General features: G+C 42.2%; 1 protein-coding gene across 5 annotated transcripts in view; it reads right to left on the reverse strand.

Annotated features, from left to right (window-relative positions):
- The window catches only part of SAXO6 (stabilizer of axonemal microtubules 6), a 29,143-nt gene extending 22,226 nt beyond the window's left edge, over positions 1-6,917 (reverse strand). For 2 of the 5 annotated variants that reach the window (XM_022571593.2, XM_022571592.2), the window contains exons 1-4: positions 6,702-6,880; positions 5,536-5,650; positions 1,589-1,953; positions 345-479 (exon numbers count right to left, since the gene is read on the reverse strand). In XM_022571593.2, the coding sequence (XP_022427301.1) occupies positions 345-479; positions 1,589-1,953; positions 5,536-5,650; positions 6,702-6,719 (633 nt within the window). In that variant the 5' untranslated portion in view covers positions 6,720-6,880. The other 3 variants (XR_016394972.1, XM_022571594.2, XM_089920976.1) reach the window with 3 other exon arrangements.
- Between the last annotated feature and the right edge of the window lie 16,851 nt (positions 6,918-23,768).

Below are 23,768 nucleotides of genomic sequence, written 5' to 3' on the forward strand. Positions count from 1 at the left end.
TCAACATTTCAGAATACAATCAATTTAACAATTTTTTAATAAATAAAAAAAATTCACAGCATGCAAAAACTTACCAGTCCTCAAGTTTTCATTACCCTGTCTCATATTTAGTATATGTGATGGATCTGGCAACAATGCTCATCAGTAGCCTAGGACAGTATAATATTACTACTATAAATCAGAAGTAATAGGATGATTTTAGCAAAACTCTCATTTTCACGTTTCTAGAACCCACCTTCAGGCCTTCTTAAGTATCTAATTTCTTTCAGTTCTTAGTTCTATGTAAATCTGCAACACTAGATTAGATGATATTCCTCAAAAATGTATTGCATCCATTAAACTACCTGATTGGCTGCAAAAGCTGAAGTAGTTTCTTTAGGGGTCTTCCAAACAAACTGCCTTTGATATTCAGAATTTCTCAAGACATTATGTGAAGGAACAACAGTCAGTCCAGCTTTTTTCTGTAGAAGTCTATCCAACTGTTAGGGAAAAAAAAAAATCCCACTCAAAGTTATTAAAAATTTCTATTCAAACTTTTTTTTTTTTAACTGTGGTAAAAAATGTAGAACATAAAACTCTACCCTCTTAACAAATTTTTAAGTGTACAGTAAGGTATCATTAACTATATGCACATCGTCATACAGAAACCTTTCTTTAATTGTTAATCGTCCTTTAAATTGTGAAACTCTTTAAAATTCCCTTAATACCGTCAAGGAATTACTGTGCATCCCAGCAAAAGATAACATTTCTCTCATTGCATCTCCGCCTTTTGGCTAAGATCAAGTGTAGATAACATTTCTCAGTCCCTTCCTACCAATTATGCATAATTGAATATATTACTAAGAAACAACAGCACATTACCTCGTCCACAGCTTGCTTTGGGGACACCCCTTCCTCTGCCCACCAGACTTACATGTCACCTTCCTTGATTCCCATGCCCCCTGGTCTTCCAACACTTCTAAATGCCTCTCCGTGGTTCCAGTCAGCGGTGGACATGAGATGGGGAGGAAGCAGTAGAGTGGAGAAAAATGGGGAAGCAGTGAGGCGTCTGCACGGGTCCCTGCAGCGTCTGCTTATGTGCTCGCAGGGACCTGCCGCAGGCCAGCTGGGACATAAGAGAGCAGAACTGCAAGATCTTTTGAGATCTAGCCAGACCTCTCCTTTCTTTTGCATTTTGTCAATTGAGACTCTGTTTTTTCTGCTAGTACACAATAAGAAATTGAAAAGGGCCTAGGTATAAGTCAGCTCACCATCCCTGCCAGAGGTAATGGCCTACTCCCTTTCTCTGTCTCAACTTGATCTGTCCCTTAGGACTCAGGTGCTGATATATGATAAATAAAATCCAGAGGCAGGCTGTGCACCCAACGAAGGGATATCTTAGTAAAACCAGTACAAAATGGCAACTATTAAGAAGAGAACTAAGTCATAATAACTAAAGTCAACAGCCTCTTATCAACTCTTCTACAGACAATGGACAAGGAAACAAATAATGGAAAAATTTAAGCACAAAATGTAATATTACTGAAATGATGATGAAATTTACAAAGAATTCTATGCTTCTGAAAGGAAATACAGTGAATATACCTACCCCACCATCTATGTTTTCTGAAAGAAGCTTGGTAGAATGTTCCAGCTCCACATTTTCATTAACTGGTACATGATTTGCTACTATATCCTCCTTATTTTCCACAATTTCTGAAGCCCCTTCAGCTCTGGAGTCTGCAGAGTGAGATCTGGTTCTCTTGGGAACCCTGGAGGCATCTAGTGCAAGAACCCTTTCTTGGTTAACATCTTCTTTTTGTTCTGGTTCTGGTGTTCTGGGGGCTTCGGGTTCTGGTGATACAACCACAGCGTTCTCTGAGGTAGCTCCATTCCACTCAAGAGATTTTGAAATCTGTGGGTCATGGTGAGGGACTCTTCTTTTGGAAATAAAACTTGGCTCTTTTGTGATTCCTACAAAATATAATATACAAAAATAGCAGATACCAAAGCATCAAGCTACAAAGAAAACTTTTAATCACATGTATGAGAGGAGAAATGGAATTTAAAATTCAGTTGAGATACACAATATCCTTTCAGTTACAGGATTAAAAAAAGTACAGTTTTTCAACATAATATCTTTAATTTTGTTTTAAAGAAATATTAAACGTTTGACCATAATTTTTAAATTGAGGTCACAATGTTCGAGTTATCCTAACACAAGTTGCTAGAATCACAACGTGATGGACCTGGCAAGCCAGGTGGAATGTGTTGCCTCCGTTTCTAATTACTTTCCTGTGCTACTTTACAGAACAAAGGGCCCTGGTGCTGTCAAAATTTGGAACTTTTCACAAAGCTTCTCTTATGTACAGCAGACCAAGATGAGAAGGGGTGAGATGTCATTATGCTGGATCTTAGTTCTACATTTGCCTTGAGTTCCTGAGAAGTAAAGAGAATGAACCCTTTTGACAAGACCTAAGATACTATTTCTCTATATTTCTGTCTGGCAAGCAAATGTCCAAAAACTTAACCTTCTACCCAGGTAAGAGGAGCTCTGTGGAATGACAGTCACTGAGATACTGCCCTAGTTTGGAGCCATTCTTTAAAAAGAAAGAAGACAGTGCAGGGTGGGGTAGAGAAGAAAGATTAAGAATGGAAGAGAAGGGAAGGTAGACAGACAACCTGGCATTAGGTAAAACCAGAGCCCTTTAGCCTCTATCATGGATGTTCTGGCCATCAAACCCAGGGTCCCCACCCTTACAAGTCTCCCCTAGACCATGGTCTTCAAACTGGGTGCATATATATCTGGAGGCACAGAAAGACATTCTGTGGGGGGGCAGGAGCAGAAATGGGCAGCTTAAGGGAATCACTTTCCAGATCCTAACTTCCATGTGTGCTACTTCCTGACAGCCTAAGGGCTGCATCTGCCATCTGTAGTTTCTTTCTCACCACTCCCTTCATAATCACCCTCTTCCCACTTCATACAAGAAAGACACGCCTCTCAACCACCCTATGGAATAAAAAAATTGTCATAGGTGGGGAGGACAAACAAAGGAACAATTCAAGAAAGCACAACTCCTGAGGAAGAGTATTTGACAGCAAAGCAACAAAGGCAGAGATTAGAAATAACAAAAGAACAGTGCCTTATTTTATCCAGCACAACACCTTTTCCATCTACCTATCTTAGAATTAAAATTCAGGTGTAAGACAGTCATTATGTGAAATGCATATATGCATATTAATACATTTATGTGGACCAAAAAATAAAGTCAGACTTTTTTCTCACAGAAAATAATTCTAATTTACATGATTAGTTTTCTAGTGAGGACTGACTTTACCAATTAAATGATGAACATTTACCATAAACTGAGCTCAATCGCTAGCTCCAAAATTTTAACAAAAGACATGTAAAACATATACACAATATTCAATATGCTAGAAATCATATCCTTTGAAACTATTCATTACACTTTTGATAAAAAAGAACTTAAATATCAACTTTAAAATGTGAAGAGAGATAAGACTTTCTAAATTCTTTTAGCGGGTATGAAAGCACAAAAGCTTGAAGACCACTGCCCCAGACTTCTCTCTTTAACACCGAGCAGGGCTGGTGGAAGAAGAGCAAAATGAAAAGGGAAGATTCTCAAGTGGTCCACCCTTGTCTCCTAGCACCGTGGAAAATACACTATGAGGAAAAATAAGCACAGAACGCCCAGCCAGCCTTCGGTAACACCGCTGCTGTTCTTTCCTGGCCCCCACCTCCCTTTCTGAGCAACCTGGAGTTCTCACTCTGCCCCTCCCCCTTACCTCCCTGTTAACAGGGCTCCCCCTAGACCATTCCTTCCTCACAAGGTACCATACTCCAAAGTGGCTCTGCTCCCGCAGTCTCATTTCATCACCCCTACCCTCACATGTAGCTGATCTAAGCTAAAATGTTACATGGGGGCAACTATGTGGTTAACCAATGCCCCGTGTCATAACATCCCTCAAGGCCCTCAGTGGGCTAGCTACATTTTGAGAGATTTATGTTGGGATTCTTAATCTAATGGAGCCTCGAATCTGTGGAGTTTCTGGTCATTCGGAGAGGATTATGAGCACCACCCTGCCCAAGATGCAGTGACACCCAGTCTTTGAAGCCAGGCTCTGGGCAAAGGATCTTGACAATTCAGAGGAATCTTAAAAGAACCACCCACACTCATCCACTTTTCCCTTTGTTCTCCAAACCTAATCCTGGAAACACTCTCATCTTACTAATTTCCCAGGCTTGCCACCCCACATGTAAGTCTTTCTTCTCCTGGCTTCAAACATCTAAGTTAGAGGAACTTATATACTACACATCTGGCACTCTCACACATGTCACAGGTTGGGCACCAAGCATTCATCTGTATATATGCACCTAGCCCTTAAGAGGAACATCTCACTTCATCCCTCCTAGGAATCCTCTGCAATGGGCTTCCCAACTCCCACTTGGTGAAACAGGCCCAATTTGCCCGAAGTCACACAGCAAATGTGGATTCAAACCCAGGTTTATTCATTCATTCAAAAATGAAGTTTAATAAACTCCAGAGTATGCCAAGGCCCTGTGTCATGTACTAAGCAGGAACAAGGTGGTGAAGACAGACAGACAGAGCCCTGCTCTCAGAGATCTTATGTTCTCGTGAGGGAGAATTAAGCAAGCAGGTTGAATGGAATCAGTCTGTCTCTTTCCCCCTCTACCACACTCTGGGAAACCTTGGCCGAGGGTTCTAACTTCCCTGAGATACAGGGAGGAAGCATGTGTGATGACAAGAACATGGCCTCTGAACTCACAGGCTTTGAACAACACAGACTCGATTTCAAATCATGGTTCTGTCACTTATGGGTGTGAACCTTGGGCAAACTGCTTTATCTATCTAAGCTTCCATTCCTCAAGACCTTGGGAGTACCCCTCCCCACGCTTGTCCACTCTCAGCTTTCATGTCTCAGCTCCAATACCACTTCAAATAAGCCTTTCCTGACCACTGATTCTAAAGTGTATTCCCTCCAACCCACCCCTCCTTCCAGTTATCTATCACACCAGCCTACAATTTTATATAACAACCTGAAATCCCCTGGTTTATTTATTGAGTTACTTTTTTACTGTTTTCCCCACAGTTAAGGGTCTTTGTCTGGTTCAAAGTTATATCCCTAGAAGAGGGGAATAGTCATGGCCTACAGTAAACCCTCAATAAATATTTGTTAAACAAACGAGTAAATCAACCAGGCCAACTGAACAATGCTTCACAATTTTTTGTGTGTGTGTGGTACGCGGGCCTCTCACTGTTGAGGGCTCTCCCGTTGCGGAGCACAGGCTCCGGACGCGCAGGCTCAGCGGCCATGGCCCACGGGCCCAGCCGCTCCGCGGCATGTGGGATCCTCCTGGACCGGGGCACGAACCTGTGTCCCCTGCATCGGCAGGCGGACTCCCAACCACTGCGCCACCAGGGAATCCCACTTCACAAATTTTTAATAAATCATTTTGCAAACTTAACCCCGAGGTTTATTCAACTTATAATGACTACTAGCTGTTCAACTTACCTAATTGATCTGATCTAAGTCCAGCCCATGGGTACCTTCTCCCCAATGAGGAATTACAGGACTCTGACAAATATGACTTTTTCCACAGAAAGTTTCTCTGGTATTCACTCAACCCCTGTAATGCAAAGTACAATCTGAGTAAAACGTAATTAATGAAAGTTGTTTTAAGGTAGACATCAGTAAAAATCATTTCTGAACCTCTAAAAAGAGTTGAAAGACTTAAGACTGATAATTAAACATAGAAGAGGTCCTTAATAATAGCTCCCAACATTGACCCAGCCCTGTGCTACCAGTTCATAGTGTTATGTCCTTTAATCCTCACAACCACTTGAGACAGATGTTACAAGGACTCTGAGACTCAGAGTGGCTACCCTTTTACTGGTTGTCTGATTCCAAAGCCTGAGGTCTTGTCTGATAATGGGTGGCAATCTAAATCCCCATCACTATAATTATCCTAACTAACGAAGTTCTCACCGAGTACACAATATAATATAGTATGCCTAATCCCTTTTGAAGTTTTGTAAAGTCAACCAAGAAAAGCCAAATTCCCTCCCATTCTGGATGCAAACCCTCAAGATAAAAGAAGACAGTCAGGGCTTGTGGAACACTGTGCTCAACTGTTATGTTGAAGGGTGCTTGACCATGACAGCTACCAGCTACCTGGAACTATTAACAAACCTTAAACAAAGGCACAATTGTGAAGAATGTGTATTTCTTATACCCTGTCTTTATCTTGTCAGGGTCCCATTTCTCAAGCCTTTAAAAGACATAACACACTTTAAAGTTTTAAAGGGAAGGGGTCTTAAAAGCTAAGCTGTGATGTGGTCCATAGGTGTCCCAATCTGAAGCCACCGTAGTTCCCATTATAAAGTGCCCTCCATCTACACGCCTCTGAGCTCTCCCCGCCCCCACCCACCCAAATAAATCCACCTCAAACCATCTAACTATTCCACTCGGCAACTCGGAAGTGAGTGTGAGCGGAGAGGGGGCTAGGTAAGAGGACAAGAGCAGCATCCTCTAGGATGGTTACAGGCAGGATCGGGAGCTGACAGGCTCAGCAGGGCCAAGGGGCGCGGCCCAGAAAGCCAGTGAGGCTCCGGCGCCCTGCACCCGCCCTGTCCCAGCTCCCCCCATCAGGCTTCGGCCCCCGGGGACCCCGGCCTCACCTTGAAGCGCACCGGCATGTCGCCCGGCGCTGGAGCCCCAGCCACTCCGACAGTTAATGGGACAAAAAGCCCGGAGGGGGCGGGGCGACAACAGGAGGTTCCCTAGCAAAAGCCTCGGCCCAGCGTCCCCGACTACGCGCCGGCGCACTCCGCGCTTGCCTCCTTGAGCCGTGTCGTTCTGCCTTTCCCCGCCCATTCTGAAGACTGAAAACCAGTAGAGACTCGGAGAGCCCCGCACCGTCATTAAGATTCGACCAATCAGTGCTGGAAAGGAGAACACCCGCCTCCCCAGCCAAATCCCGGGGATTGATAGAGATGGCGGGCGGAAGGCCGGCCAATGAGGCTCCCAGGCCCGGAGTGGGCGGGGCCCCGCGGGAGCTTCGTCCTGAGGAGAGCTCGACGGCGTCTGCTTTGTCGCGTTCTGCGCACCAATGGGTGTGCGTGCCGCTGGGATTCGTGAGTCGCCGGCCTCGCTGCACCCAGGTTCTTCACGTCATAAAACAGGAAGGTGTGTTTTTAGTTCCAACATGTATGACAGAACGGAATGTTTCTTTGTATGAAATGAAAATATTCAGGTCTGTTCTTTAGAATATCAATTCCTGCCACCGACAACCGTGCTACACTATTTACTGTCACGTCAAAAGGAAGAGGCCAGAAAATAAATATGGCTTACAGGCCAAAAAACTTTTTTACTGAATCGATAGACAAACTGCTGACTTCCCAGTGATGTTCTTGCCTCCCACAACCCCCACCGCACCCCGCCTCCGCCCAAAAAGATGTACATGTAGCTCCTAGATTAGGAAACGTTCGTTAATGATGCTTGTGAGTCTCAGCTTCCAAAGCTTCAGCCTTGTCTCTCCTCTCACCCTTTTTAAAAATAAAATTCCACTTGAATTTTACAGATTTTTGCCATCATCAGTATATCTTGAGATTCTACCATTGACAGAACGCTGTGCTGACCCTGGCGATGGAAAAGTCATAAATTGTCCAGATAGTTCTCTAATATGCTTGGGGAGAATGAACATATATTTTTTCAGTACTATTGTACAATGTATCATGTGCTAAATTTCCAAATGAGAGGTATGAATGATAAACGAATTGGAGGAAGGAGTCATCCCCAAGGTCAGAGATGGTTAGAAAAAGCCTCAGGAAGAAATATTCAGACTTAGCCTTGAAGTTTAGAAGAACTGAAATAAGTAAAGAGGAAAATGGGACAATCAAAGGGCAGATGTCTGAATGGAATGCTGCCAGGCTTTTTCCAGAACAATGAATGCAGTTTCATTTTACTTTTGTCATTTGTTGACTGAAGAAAAGGATACCCTCTTTTAAACTTTCAAATATTATTAATCCTTTCTGCAGAGGCTTGTCTTCTGAATCCTACTTGATGTCTCTGTTCTTCTTCATCATCACTGAGATACTTAAAATTTCATTTGAAGGAGCCATCTGATATATGAAACAAAGAGAATATTAAATTAGTCCCTATGCAGCCATGCATCCAGAGGGCCCTTGATAAATGTTAATTGGTGATGACAGCATCTCTGTCGTGTAAATTAAGAATGGCACAAACACACAGTGGAACATAAAACAAAAGTCCTCTGCAGGAAAGCAGCCCAGATCTTACAGGATAGGAAAGACACAGATCTGGTTGTACACAAAGCTTTGTTACCACATAATGCTAAGGTGAAATCAGTAAAAGTAAGTATACAGAATGTAGCCTGTCTGCCAAACAAGGGCAATGATAACTATAGTCGAACTCTGCTGAGCAGGGAACAAATGTCAAGAAAACCAAACAGCAGATGGTAAAAAATGACTTAGTCACAACCTGAGTTTGCTGAGATGTGTTATAAGGACTCAAGGAAGACGAATAGTTTACTTTGTTATTTTTAAGAAAAGCCTATTTCAGTTTATGAGCCAAAGATGCAGAAATGAAAAAAGCGACAGTGTTGCTAAAGGAGAGTTTTGTGGCCTGTGTTTTACCAGCTCCTAACACTCTCCACTACTGTAGGCAGCAGAGCCGGTACCCCACAAAGTTCCACCCAAGTGTTCTGGAGAGTGCCTAGGAAGTGTCTCACCTGTGCTTACAGCTACCACATATAGTTTGCCCAGCAGCACTGCCACTTCTTCCAATAGCCACACATCTCTAGGTGTCACTCTTCTTGCTGGCCACCAACATTTCCTGTGGCCTGAGTTACCACAGGCGCAGCATGGAACCTCCTTGGGCTATTCAACCCTGGCGGGAATCTGTGGCAAATCACCTCCGTACATTTTTTGTGTTACCCTCTATCGAATGAGTACCGAAGTGTCTTACAGAGCTTTTCCACTTGTACTTTAGCCTTCCTTCTCTCCAAAGGACTCAAGGTGAAGTCCATTGGGTCTAGGCCAGAAAGTAATTCCTCAAATGATAGATCGAATTCCGTGAGATGAGGGTGTCACAACTGGCTCCCTCTTCCCTTTCTTGATTTCTCTGTTTCTCATGCAAATAGATTTCTGTTTATTGCCTGTGAGAGACAAACTGATACAACCTCTATAAAAGGCAATTTGGCAGTGCCTTTCACCCAGCAATTCCACTTTTGTAAGTTATCTTACAGATATACGTGTCCAAATGTGAAAAACCAATTCATTTAATGTTGTTGACTGCATTGTTTATAGTAACAGAAGTTGGAAGCAACTTAAATGTCCATCTGCAGGGTACTAGTTAAATACATGATGGTTCCTCCAGGGACCAGAGCAGGAACAGGCGGTGCAGCAGGTCCAGACGGCAGTGCAGGCTGCTCTGTTCCTTCGGGCTTTCTGACCCAGCAGATGTCAAGTACACACTATATCCTTCAGGGTGCGGTAGGGAAAACAGAAACTACCAGAAGCATTTCAACAGAGAAAACTTAATATGAGCGATTGGTTAGCTGTTGGAGAACTCTAAAAAGCTAAATGGAGAAAGAGAGCATAGTAATTCCAAGAAGTGGCTCATACCCTGGGCCTGGAAGAACAGAGGGAAAATGTTGAGGTTACTCGAGCACAGCTCCAGGCTGGCTGGAGACACCTCATGGGAGTTGGTCAGACCTCTGAGAAGGAATCACTGCCTAGTGGTGCTGGTGCCTCTGAGGGGACAAAATGAGGCTGCCCCCCAAAAAAGAAAAGGGAGGCAGAAGGGCGGGGAATGAGGAGACTGCAACCAACTGGCACCATGTAGGTAAAGGTCATCGCTAAGGGGCTGCAGAGAGGAAAAGCTAGTAAAAGAGAGCATTCCTGTCTCTAGAGTCTGTCTTAGCACACCTAACAGGGAGCTAGCAGGATCCAAGGGGTCTGCAGATTCCAAAGGGTGAGACTAGAATTGAGACAATAGCTTATTAACTTGAACGCCCCCATGCAACCCTTAAAAAGAAAGAAGCATTTCCTTGAGCTAACATGGAATGATTCCCCCCTCTCCCCCTGCCAAAAAAAAAGGCAAGTTGTAGAAGAGCTTGTGTAGTATACCGTCAGCTGGGATAAAAGACAGACAAAAAAAATAAAAATGATGTTATGATGGCATCATTCACAGACATTTTTACCCTCATGAGTCTAACTACATTAGCAGCAGCTATGAAGATGAGCATTTTATTCATAGTTTCTAATACATGGAAATTTTGTGGTATTGATAGTTATTAAGGCTGTCCTCCTATTTAAAATGACGCTTTCCATTGACCCGTTCTAGAGTCACTTTGATTTATATATATCCCAATAGGGCTGTTGCTTCTTTTAGAGGCAAAAGCATATCAAAATCGTTTAAAGCAACTTTTATTTGTACTTGAAGTGTAAATATACTACTCACTCTATTAAAAACAGAAAGTCGATCACTTCACAAATCTAACAATCTCCCATCATTTTCTCGGTAAGAATTGAAAGATTGGAGAATTTGTATTTGCCTCTAACTATATTTTCATTTAACAAACAAAAATATGTTATCTATAAGCAAAATCTTATACAGATAACAAAGTTGAAGAAAGAAGATACAGTGAGTAACACACAGCCTCTGCCTTCAAATGTGATTGCAATCAGATGAGGGAACAGACGCGTACACAAAGAACACAGGAAATGATAGAGAGAAGGAAGCAAAGAAGGGGCTAAATGTGAGCACCCTGGTATTCTGAAGATGCTTTTAAATCTAGAGCCAGCAAGTTTGATCTAAGCCTGGGGACTAAAGAGCAGACAGGATAAGGCAGCTGCTTTTAAATTCCATCCTGGGAAACACCTGACCTAGGTGACCTTTCACTTTCTCTTTTGTTATGCCCCCAGGTAGCTGAATCCAGGCCAGAGATCAGGAAGATTTTAACGAACACTTGCTCAAGATTCTTTCCCCAAAAGGTAAATTACTTGCTGTCTGTTGTCTCTCTTTTTTTCCCTTACTGCTTCAGAAATAAGAGTAAAGCTGGTTTAGAAATCACCGTTTTAGCAACATGGTGATACGTCATCCTTGCGTTTGCATGTGTATAATTTACTCTGAAATACTTTACAAGGTAACTGAAATTCCAGTTTCCAGGCTCAGCAATGCTCTGGCACTTGTAACTTCCCCTCAGGTCACACTTATATGGTCTTCCCTTGGTAAATCTTGAGTTCAGCCTTTGCCAAAAAGCAATCAGTCTGACCACTGCTTTCTTTGGCGTTTTTCCATAGGTAATAACTGCCTTTTCCTCATATGAATGAATTTCTGATTGCACAACTGAAAAAAAAAAGTGAGAAAATTAAGCCAATGGATTCTGTCTTGGAAGCAAAATTTCTGGCATTTCACATTAATGTCAGTAAGAAACAAATAAACAGGGTCTGTGATTAAGACTTGCCAATGAGCCAAGTGCAGTTTGCCCTCCAGACTTTTAGCCCCCATGCCTTTGTTAACAAAGAAGTGTCTGGCTTTTGAATCAGTGGGGCACCTTTTGGAGGGACTCCAGCTTCTGACAGCACAGACTTTTGTGTGTGTGTGAGGCTGTGGGACTCCTTGCCATACAAGGCTATAGTGAGTAAAGTAATTCTCAGTAAGGCATAAACCACTGCAAGCCTTACATATCATAATAATGTTGTGTCTCCATGTAACAAGACACAGAACAATATTGGGGGCACAAAATTCCTTTCATTTTAAGGCCTTCACTGTTGAAGATTCTGTTATCTAAGAATTATCTTCCCTTTTCTTCACTGAATATTCATTGTCTTAAATCACCACCCCTACAGATTTTTCTAGAGTTGCTAACTCGGCAGATTTGGAAGCTTTAATTGTCTCACCACTTAAAACCAGATGTCATGTTTAAGGTCAGATCAGAGGACACTACCCACCTGCCTTCCTAAGAACCTTGTAAGTATCTACTCTATGCCAAAATAAATTTTGAAATGTTCTTTTATCACATAGTTGTGTATATACACCTTATAACTGCAGATCAAGACCAAATAGCTCTTATTATTCCTTCTGAAATCACTGTTTTTTCCATTAGCATTGCTATATGAAATATGATAAGGGACCAAGAATTTTTCAGAACATAAATCAGTTTTCCTCTCCTTAGTTGACTTATAATTGTTGGTTCCCTTAAGAAATTTTTATTTGAATTTTGCTGAAGCCATGAGTTCATAAAATCTTAGTACTACGTTGTTAATCCTTTACTCTCAACTTCTGTTAATTGAATTAATGATGTTTGACAGTGTAGAGAGTGATATGCCCAATTGTGAAATACACTGAATGTATGAATTTAAAGAAGTTGTTTTCAGTATCATTGAGCATATGCCTATGAAATAAGTTTTAGGACTAATGCTTGTTTTAGTTAATCATAGCTGTGGTAGATACTGAGGCTGACTCATTCCAAATCCATTCCAACTTCCTTCTCATGTCCTGCAGAAGCTAGAAAGCTAAAAATCCCTTTGACCCTAGATGCCTTTGCAGCTGAAGTTCAGGTGTAACCTACATTCTGATGACAAGAAGCACTTACATAAAATGAATTAGATGGAAGAAAATGAATTGGAAGAAAGGCAAAGCACAGGCATCTACCATGATGGTGTAAATCATGGCAATAACAGCAGCAGCCTGGTTCTGAGTTAGCAGCTTCCTAATTACAGGAGAAGTGACAGGGTTCTGGAACCAGAGCTTGTAACAGTGGCTTGTCAACTTAGCAGGGAGTTTCCTGGTTCGACAACTTCATGACTTTAGTGACTCTGTCATGTAACATGGCCCCAGAGTCTACTTCTTCAGACTTACCAGTGATTCTGTAAGCTACTCATATCAATCATCTATTGCCACAATAATGCTCTATAACAAACATTCCTAAATGCAGCAGCTGAAAACAGTAACCATTATTATTGCATGAATCTCTTGGTTAGCTGGCCAGTTCTACTGGTCCAGGTTGAGTTTGGCTGATCTTACTGAGCTTGCTCATGTGTTTGTGGTGTGAGAGCTGATGGGCTAACTAGAGGGTGACTGGTCTCAGATGGCCTCAGCTAGGACAACTCATCAGTGTTCCATGTGGGCCCTCATCTTCCAGCAAGCTAGCCTGGATAGAGATCCAAGAGGAAGAGCAAGGTGTGCAAGGCCTCTTGAGGATTAGGTTTACAAACAGCACACCATTTCTACCACATTCCATAGGCCAAAGCAAGAGTCAAGGGGTAAGGAAATAGACTCAATCCCTTGATGTGAGGAGTTACAAACTCACATGGTAAAGGAGGAATGAAAAATTGGGGCCATTATTGCAATAAATCTGTGTCAACACTGAATACTCTGAAAATACCCTTTCTGTTTTGAATTGCTAGAGTAAATTATGTTCTCTGCAGTTTAACTCTGACTTGCACAGTGGTGGGTTAGATGCTCTCATTTACCTCCAGTCCCTCTTAAAACTCTAAAAACTGACAATAAATGAGGAAAACAGGTACAAACTGGTAAGGTCAAAGAGAAAGGCAGAGGCAACAATGGCAAAATAGAGATAGCAACACATACTGGCCATATAGAGAGCAGTCTGTGGCAGACTGGGTTCTCTGGGAAGCAGACCCCGGGATGTAGTTGCATGTGCTGAATGTTTGTTAGTGGGGGCCCTGGGGGTCCATAGCTGTGGAGGGAGAGCAAGGGAGCAGGAGTGAGCAGAAGTCAAGATGCAAGGCAGGCCTGACCACAGCCTCAGGCAACCCCCTGGGGAGTCCAGAACTAACATGGCCTGTCAGAGTTGTTCTGCGTTGGGCCATAATAGGCTTCCCTAGGAAGGGCATGGCCTTGGGCAAGGTGGCTGTCTGCAGTGAAGGTGATCCCTAAGGGGGATGATAGCAGAGAGCACAGCCAGTAGCAGCAGGATTTGGACAGCGCATCATTGTAAGCATCTTCCTACTACGCAGTCGGTGTTCCCAACTAGTAGCATATATTTGAAGCCATAGACCAAAAAACCTCTGTTCCCATTGGGGGCTAGTCTCAGTGCAACCATTAGAGTCTTAGGCCCCAAACCTTCAGGAGTGAAGATGGGTACCTGTCAGCACTAGTGCCCTTCATTTCAGGCACTAGGCCTGAATTTCGCTGTGCCCTTTCATTCCCTCTGCTGGTCTCCTCAACGTTACCGTGTGGCATGGTGTTATAATGGGCCTCTGCAGAAGACCATCCGTAGCCTTGTATTTCCAGAGATTCTGGTAGAGTTGTTGCCAAGCAAACAATTAGGAGAGCTGGATCCAAGGGCCAGCAGGACATCCTGCTGATGGGAATTGGACAAAAGGCAAAAGAAGGATGGGAATCAGAGCTGAGACGAGCACAGGAACCCCTACTCTAGAAGGGAGCAGGGAAAACAGAAACTGGACCTGAGCATCTGGGCCCAGAACTTGTCTTTCTACCTATAGGTGTCTAAAACACAGTATTAAGGAAAATTATCAATATTGGTGAGCCAAAAGAGAAAAAATACTGGCTCCCTAAAATTAATTCTACTTAAAGTCATTTATAAATTGGCTACTACCATACATGTCATCAAGTGTGTGCTCAGTAAATTAATTGGAAAGCTAAACTCTGCAATTATTGAAATGTGGATGGTCATTAGGGTTTTTTACTACTTCCTTGTGATCCAAGGCTCACACCATAGCACGAGAGAACACATGAGCCAGAGGGCAGCTTCATTCTCTTCTGATGAGAGAAAACTCTGTGGAACAAATCCATGTTTCAAACAAATGTTCTTTTTACAATATAAGCCACTTTGTTATTATAGTTGTGCTATTCTCTTGATCGTGGGCTTTTATTGTTAAGAAAGTAAGTGTCTGTTTCCAAAATGTGTTTCATCTTAGCCAAATGCAGTAAGGTATGTGCAAACACTTTGTGAATTGAAAAGTGTTATAGAAGCGTGAGCAGTTCTTGTTATTAGGTATTAAGAATGGTCTCCTTTTATACGACTCCTCGTATTTGCTGTTCCTAAACAGTGGAACTCACATGCTTTAACAATCTTTCTTTTTTCTTTTCTTATTGAGGTATAGTTGACATATAACATTATATTAGCTTCAAGCGCACAACATAATGATTTGATATTTGTATATACTGCAAGACGATCACCACAATAAGTTAACATCTATTCTCATACATACTTACAAAAATTATTTTCTTTTGATGAGGACTTTTAAGATCTACTCTTATCAGCTTTCAAATTGCAATATAGTATTATCAATTATAGTTGCCATACTGTACATTACGTCCCCATGACTTACTTATTTTATAACTGGAAGTTTGTACCTTTGCCCCCCTTCACCCATTTCTTTCTTTTTCTTTTAATTAATTAATTAATTTATTTATTATTTTTGGCTGTGTTGGGTCTTTGTTGCTGCACGCGGGCTTCTCTAGTTGCAGCAAGCGGGGACTACTCTTTATTGTGGTGCGTGGGCTTCTCATTGCAGTGGCTTCTCTTGTTGCGGAGCACAGGCTCTAGGTGCGCGGGCTTCAGTAGTTGTGGCACACAGGCTCAGTAGTTGTGGCTCGCAGGCTCTAGAGTGCAGGCTCAGTAGTCGTGGCACACAGGCTTAGTTGTTCTGCGGCATGTGGAATCTTCCTGGACCAGGGCTCAAACCCGTGTCCCCTGCATTGGCAGGTGGATTCTTAACCACTGCGCCACCAGGGAAGTCCCACCCATTTCTAACATCATTAATCTGTTAGTCTCAAGTTTATTATGAACATACGTTTTCTGATTAGTGTTATTATTGTCTAATATTTATTGAGTGCTTGCTACATCTCTTAGGACTGTATATACTATATCAGAATGGTTCTGTCAGGAAAACAGAGCCACTGTAAGTGGTATAGGAAGTGTAAGTGGTATATGCAATGTGGCAAAGGAAGGGAATACATATGGGGAAGAAAAGATCCTGTAGGAATTTTAAAAGGAGAGAATCAATAGCTTTTACTTTAGTTGTGAAGAGAGGGCTATTGGATTGTCAAGTCTCAGGGTTGGAAATGGTCCTTAAAATCTGGTCACTAGTCTGGCCCTTGAGATAGATGCATTGTATTGATGAGAATGAACTTGAACATGCAATTTCGCCCCCCTAAATTTATTTAGCAAAGAAATACATGTGATATCTCCAGTTGTATGTCTTTAAGGCATCTTAATATTAGTCAATCCAAATGACCCCTAATTTCTCACCCTTGCATCTAAGAGTTTCCCCCTCCATCCTTTTAGTTGTTTAGGCTGAAAACCTTGGCTTCATCCTTAACTTTTCTGTGTCTCTTACATTTGGCATCCAATTCATCCACAAGTCTTGTCTGATATGTATTCAAGGTTTATCAATAATCGGATCATTTTGCACTATCTCCACTGATACTATACTAACTCTAAGCCACCGATAATGTTCGCCTGAACTGGTATGGTCTCCTGGCTCCTACCCTTGGCCCCCGTACAGCCTGTTTGCCCTCACTGGGGCTCTGCACATTCCCCGTGCTCGACTTCTCAGGGTGGGCCTCCCCCAGGATGCATTCTTGGCCACCTGCTCTCCTATCTGCCTGCCTTCTTCAGAAAGCTAATCCATTTCCATAACTGCAATTAACACCTCTGTGCTGATGACTCCCAACTGTTGTTTTCAGTCTTCACTTCCTGTCAGAGTTTGGACTTCCTGAGAGTACTAAGTACAGTGGTGGTCTAGCACAAGCACTGGAATCAGACAGCTTGGGTTTAAATCCCAGTCAACTCTGTAAACTGCATTAACTGCTTAACCTCTTGTCCTTCATAAAATGGGAATAATAATAGTACCTATCTCAAACAGTTTCCATGAGGATTAAATGAGTTTATATGTGTAAAACACATAGTGCCTGGCACATAGTAAATAATAAGCATCGGCTATCATTATTGGAGGTCATACTGTCACTGCCAGCTATATTTATACAACACCAGACTCATTTGCTTCTCTCCCCCTTTAATCAGTTCTCCTCCAGTTTTCTATGGGGTCTCTAATTCTCAGACCCACCGATTTGAACATTGGAAATAATTTTTGACTTACCTGCTACTTAATTTCCTTTATCCAGTTAGTGACAGACAGGCCTTGCTAACTTGCCTGACTTTTCCTCGAAATGCCACTTACTCTTTTTCTTTCCTCTCCCTCCCTCTGCTGTGCCCTGGACTGGCCCCCATTGGCCCCCATGTCCTCGCACTGCCACAGCCAGAGCAGCCACCTCCTCAGTAGTCTCCACGGGCTCAGCCTCCAACCCCCGAGCCCTGGAAATCTTCTAAGAGTCTCTGTCTGTTGCTCTGTCCTTCACTCAGAAGCTTGCTGTTCTCCTCTCTTTCCACTTCCATAAGGTGGAGAGTCCTCTAAGTAGAGAGAATTGTCTAGAACTTCCATAATGAAGCTCCATTCTGTGCAATCTTATTTCCTTCCACTCTTCTGCTTTGCCAGCTCTTTTGCCCACTGCCCCAAGACCATCTCACACTCTTTCTGGCCTCTGCTTTCTTGCATGTTGTCCTCATCTGGAATGCCCTCCTCACTTTTCTTCATCCAACTCAGTTTTACCTGTTCTTCAGCCCAGCTCAAACTCAGCCCTCTCCCTGAAGAGCATAAACCCACTTAATCTCATTCTTTGTGTTACTGCAGCACCTAAAACCAGCATTTGATTCGGATTACATATTGTAGCATATTACTCCATGTAGTTTTAAATATGTCATATTTTGTGTGTATTAGATAAGATCCTGGAAGGTTGTAATGTTTCCTAAACTTCAGCATTCCTGCTCCACCTCTTCCCTACTATACACATAGGGAAGACATAAGTAAATGGTAAAGATTCAGAAAGCCTTGATGAGAATATAAAATAATAGTAATAATAATAATACACATTATATACCAAGTACTCATCTAAGGAGTTTTACATTTATTAATTTGTTTAATCCTCACAATAATTTTATAAAGTAGAAATATTATTAACCCCATTTTACAACCAAGTTAACTGAGGCACAGAGAGATTAAGTAACTCGTCCATGATTAATTGCTGACCCAGAGTAATCTTTACATATGGAGATATATGAAGGAATGCAAAATATAATCTACGAAGACTATATTGTAGAAAATACATTGAATACCCAAGGAAAAGAAATCCTAGGATTCATCCTCACTTGTTATACAAAATATAATAACTGCATTTCTGGGTTGTGAAGGGAAAGTAATAAATAGGGACCACTTAAAAAACAATGATGCAATTTGTCTTCTCTTTATTTTTCTGATTCTAAATGAATCACAGAGATGATCTGAAAAAGCATCTCATCCCACCTTCCACCTCCCCACTCCCATTTTATAAGTGAGGTCACTAGGATCGCTTTGAGAGCTCACCCAACCAAAACCATCAGTTGTTATGAAATAACAACTGTGTAAATTGGCAATTGCCCTGCCCTAGGAGGCTCATGTTCCATGGCATGCTCTGAAAGTCACGTACTGTTTTCTTTATCTTGCCACAAGGAACAGTTTGTATATATACAAATGATGAAGGGCTGTATTAACTTGTGTCTGAAAATCAGTTAAGTATTCCCCGCAAATAACAACTCGCCCACACCTACCTGAACTCTAGGTCTTCACTCTTCAGAAGAGAGTGCAATAGGGCCAAGTGGTCCCTCCATGGCTGGCTGAAGAGCCTGCCCTCTTAACACTGAAAGCACCATCCCCAAAAGCTGGGATTTCCCCTCCCCACGACACTCATCACCTCCTGTGTATGAAGGAAAGACTGTAGCTTGTCTCCAGCACACAACTAAGGTGGTGAGTTGAAGAGTTGAACAAATCAGTCATTTTCTGTGGCCTGAATAGGAATCTGTACCTCTTGGCTTTTTGTTAGAGGAGGGAAAAACAGTGGCCTGTTACCTCAGAAAGCTCTGCCCAGTAAGAGGCTGGCCCTTCAGAGGATCTGCCCTGGTTGCCACACAGGTTTTGCAGACCTGGTTAAAAAGTTCTTGAAATGGTTATCTTTGCTTACAGTAGTAAGTTAAAAAATGAAATGAGAATTAAGAAGCCTTGTAATATAATTAATATTTCATACCACCTCATTAGTATTTGAATATGTTTTTGCTAAGCTCAGATGATTTCCATACAGGTGGGAAACTTCACATTTCATTTTATTACAAACAATTAATAGCACTTTGAAACAGTAGTTAGTTATATGTCATCCTACCTCCAGAAAAATATTTGCGTGTGAGGAGGTTTGAGCTGCCACAGGCATTCCTGACTGGCGTTCAAGTGGATTATTCGCTATCTTGCCTCTAGCATCTATTCTGCCTTAATGGCTTCTATCGTCCAACACTGCTGAAAGTGACTTGAGGCATTACAGATTCCAAAGGCAACCTGCCAGATGAAGCAGAGAAGCTGCAGGAAGCATACATTGTGACAGAAAAGTGAATACAGTTCGCCTGAGACAGGCGTGCATTAATATAACCATGGTTTTTAATCTCCTCAGATACTCTCTCTGTAACTATACATGCCTTGTATAGTATGTTCAAAGGAAACATGAATAATATCTAACAGGTGGACTCTTTCTAGTACTTTCTTATCAAGTCCTTCTAGTTTGCAGCTTTCCGGAACAAAAAGTGTCCCTAATGCTTAAGCCCAAACGCTTGACTTATAAACTTAGTGTAATGAACCCTGTCAAAATTTTATTACCAATTGGTTTGTACCATAATATATGTATGGAGCAGCTGTTGTACACAAGGATGAGTTATTGTAATGAACTTTCCATTTGTTAGCTTTCTCTTAACCCCGGAAATTGTAATGTCTCCTTTGTTTTTATTTTAGCCAGCTGCCATTTAGCCAGCTGCCATAAAGATAGCCATCTCCATCTGATTTCTTTTGCAGCTACAATTCACATATTAAAGTGGAATCCATATCTTTCATCCTTCTTGGGTGATGTACAGAAAAGATCCTGTCCACAACTGGTCTGACACCTGTGTGTTCTCTCTCATAAAAGCCAATGCCAAGCTAAATCTTGGACTAGGTTTAATCATTACAGTCCTTCTGGACCCCACAAACGCCAAGGCATTTGCTCCACAAGACAGCCTGGAACCAAGGTGTAATCAAGCCTTCCACTGGTCCCACTGGACTGGGCTATGAATCATCTTCCTTTCTTACCCAGCTGGCACAGATAAAGAGCAATTGGACAGCATTTTGTCTCCTGAAGAGTATAATTTCCTTAAATTACCATAGGTACTAGTTGTTGTATTCACTTGCAGCTTTTATAAGGCCAGACAGATCTCAGGAAGGCCAAACTAATCTCAGGAAGCAACCCACATGTGGAGAAAGCCCATTGCAGAGTTCAAAACCTCTTAGGGAGATGGAATATGCAGAATCGTCCTCACAGTCACCTGCCTGGGAAACTTGAGCTGATGGGGCCTGAAGAGCATTGCTGCTCCAAGCAATGACACCACCTTTTGTTCTCAGTTTCATTTCACTGCCAAAATCATTCTGTCACCTGCCTCTTCCCTAGGGGCTGAGCTAATAGGAGATTGTTACACCTATCAGTTAAGTCCATCTGGTTCACTGAAATTTATCTCACAAATAGTAGCTAGTCAAAAGAGATGGGAAGAGTGGCACAAAGTGGTCTTATTTCTGTAAATCACCACCACCACCCCTCACCCCGTGAAAAAAAGCACTAGCTTACCCTTCACTAGAGCAGCAAACCTGTAAGGTAATGGACCCTTTCAGAGCATTCAGGTATGACCTGAATTGGGGCTGATATTTATTTGGTTTGTTCCTGGCATTTTATTCAGATTACATTTGTAGTGCTTCAGTATTCCACTGAAAGTGACTTTCTTCTTAATCTTCATAACCTGGAGGGAATGCAGATTGTCTAGGTATATACAAAAGGAAATAATGTATTCACAGTATCAGCAAAGAGCAGGAAAATCTTTTTTTTTTTCCCCTTGTAGGTTCCTGCTGAATATTTTAAGAGTCAGTGGGAGTTGTGGTACTTACTCATTTTTTAACCATGGGTCAGATTGGCTGCACTCTCCTCCTCCAGTCTGTGGCTAGAACAGAGTTTCCCCAACTACGTTGCTGTGGTGGTAAAGTACGCACACTTTGGGGCCACCTGCCTGCGTTTGAATCCTGGCTCTACTACACCAGCTGTGTGATTTTAGGCAAGTTTGTCAATCTCCACATGCCCTGGTTTCCTCATTTGCAGTGTGGAGATAGATAATCATAGTGCCTACTTCATGAGATGGTAGTGAGGATTCATTTCAGTAATATAGGTGAAGTATTTAAAGTGACTGGGCGATCATAAGTGGTAGGTATCATCATAATTATATTCCACAAAACACTGGTTCCAAGAGATGTTCCTGAGGAAACAAGAGTCTGTGGTCAAATAAGATTGGAAATGCTTTACACTAACATATTTCATCAAACCTATAAACTATCGATTACATACCACTAAGAAAGAAAAAGCAATGCCAATTAAACTAGGACACGATGCTCTTCTAGGGATTTGGCAGTTCTCCTGAGTTTTGTTGCATTGCTCTCTGGCCTGTGGTGGGCAGTCATTTTGCACCTACCTCAATAACACAATATAGCCTCAACCACTGGGTATTGTCCTTTCTTAAGTTCTATCAAGCACTTGGTTATTGTTTTGCAAGAAAATATGGCATGGCTGTTAACCCGGCATGATGAATTTTGGCTGCTATAACATCATACATACACGCCCACTGCTCTGTTTCCATACCTCTTGGCATATACAGTAACTTTTCATTCCAGCGCCAAATCATGGTGTCATCTTTATAAAGACATTTTAAAGAGCAATTAAACATCACATATGTTGTTCTAAGAATGTTCCTAATTCAACTGACGTATGACGACAACAGCTCTGACCAAGTTCATATGTGCCCACGCAGTGTCTACCATTGCACAACTGCTGCTTGATGAACAGCCACTGGAAGATGCCTCTGTCCATAAGAAACATCCTAGCTTCAGAGATGACAAAATGTGGGAGGAAAGTGCTGCTTAGAATTGATGAAACATTTATGTCCCCCTTTAGGAGATACTCAATGCATGTTAGCATATTAAAGGTTGGAGGATGCCCTGCAGTGAAGAAACCGTCTTCCCTGATTGAAGCCAGTATATTGGGCCACACAGATGTCTTTACAAGCTGCACCTGTCAACACATTGTGGCGTGCTGAAATAGAACCTAACAAATCTGAGCATTACAAAGTAATTGGAAGGGATTTTTCTAGCCACTCTGTAATCAAGTAGCAGCAAAGAGAAGGCTGACTGACCCTGATGGGGTTCGGAACTTGCTACCCCAAAATATGGCATCTTGGCATATTGAATATTTTCAGCTGAAGGAGTTTGAGAAAACAGCAGAAACAGGAAGGTCACCCTCACCTTCTCCCTCCACAGCCTTCTCCCCAGAAAAGTCATAAAACCCTCATGTGAGAGGTACCTTCCCTATACCCCAGGCGAAAGGAATACCATTACCTCCGAAGACAAATGGACCCTTAAAGAATCCTAACAAACAGACCTTGTTAAGTTTGCCCCAGTTTACTATACATGCTTCATACTCCCTAACGTATCATATTTCGACATTGACCACTCTTCATCAAACCTAGCATAAAATTACATAGGTCTAACTGTTTCTTCAGATCTTCATTTCCTTATGAAGTTTCCCATATCACATAAAACATATTCAACAAATTTGTATGCTTTTTTTGGTATGTTAATCTGTCTTTTTCAGTTTAATTTTCAGACCCAGCCAAGGACTATAAGAGGGTCAAGGGAAAGTAGCCCTCAGAAAACTCCTGGAGACTAGTGTTGAGTCAATATCTCCATACTCTTAAGGAAAACAGTTGCCTTCATCCCAGTCCAGGGTTTCCACCATGATGGGACTAACTCCCTAGAACTGGTCAAATTTTCAGTTAAATAACAAACATTCTTGAGCCCTCAATATGTATCAAGCCCTGAGTTACAAAATGGTTAGGGAACCTGTTTCATCATCTATAAAAATGAAATAATAACACATAATAATAGTGTTTATTAAAATAATAATAGTAATTATTGTAGGTATACAGTTAAGAGATGTATGTAAAGCACTTAATACAGTGCCTGGCATGGCATGTTACAGGGTTCATTGCAATGAGGGAGATGGGAGGGAAATGCAGGAAATGCTGAAGGTCCTGGGGCCCGCTGTGAGCCATGAGGGCCACTGCCGCCCACTTGTCTCTTATTCTAAAAGGGCAGATTACCATAGAGGACACCAAGCGAATGGCTTTCTGTCCTCTGGTTTAGTTTAACTTTAGATTCAACTCATTCTAGTTCCTTTGTGCCTGCAAAACCAGAGGGACTAAATGAGGCTTCAGCCAGCCTTGCCTCTGGTCACCTGCCCCCTGCAAATGCTGGGGTGTGGGAGAGTAATGCAATGACTTATCCTACCTTCAGCTTGGCATTTGGGATGAGAACCAGCATTGAGAAGATCATCTGGCAGGCAGAGGGAGAAGGTGCATGTGGGCACCGGGAGTTAAGCCAGACATAGACGTCAACTCAAGGCTTTCACTTCCAGCCCCAGATTGGCAAGCTAAGGGAAGGATGGCACCTGAAGTCCTGCCCAACAACCCCCACTGGCCCCCCGCACTGGGCGCTGCCCAGAACTTCAGGAGATACACAGGCCTGCTT

Source organism: Delphinapterus leucas, chromosome 11, assembly GCF_059928025.1.
Source record: "Delphinapterus leucas isolate spDelLeu-1000000601 "Yukka" chromosome 11, BTC_Dleu_Yukka2, whole genome shotgun sequence".
In the NCBI taxonomy this organism is placed as follows: Eukaryota; Metazoa; Chordata; class Mammalia; order Artiodactyla; family Monodontidae; genus Delphinapterus; species Delphinapterus leucas.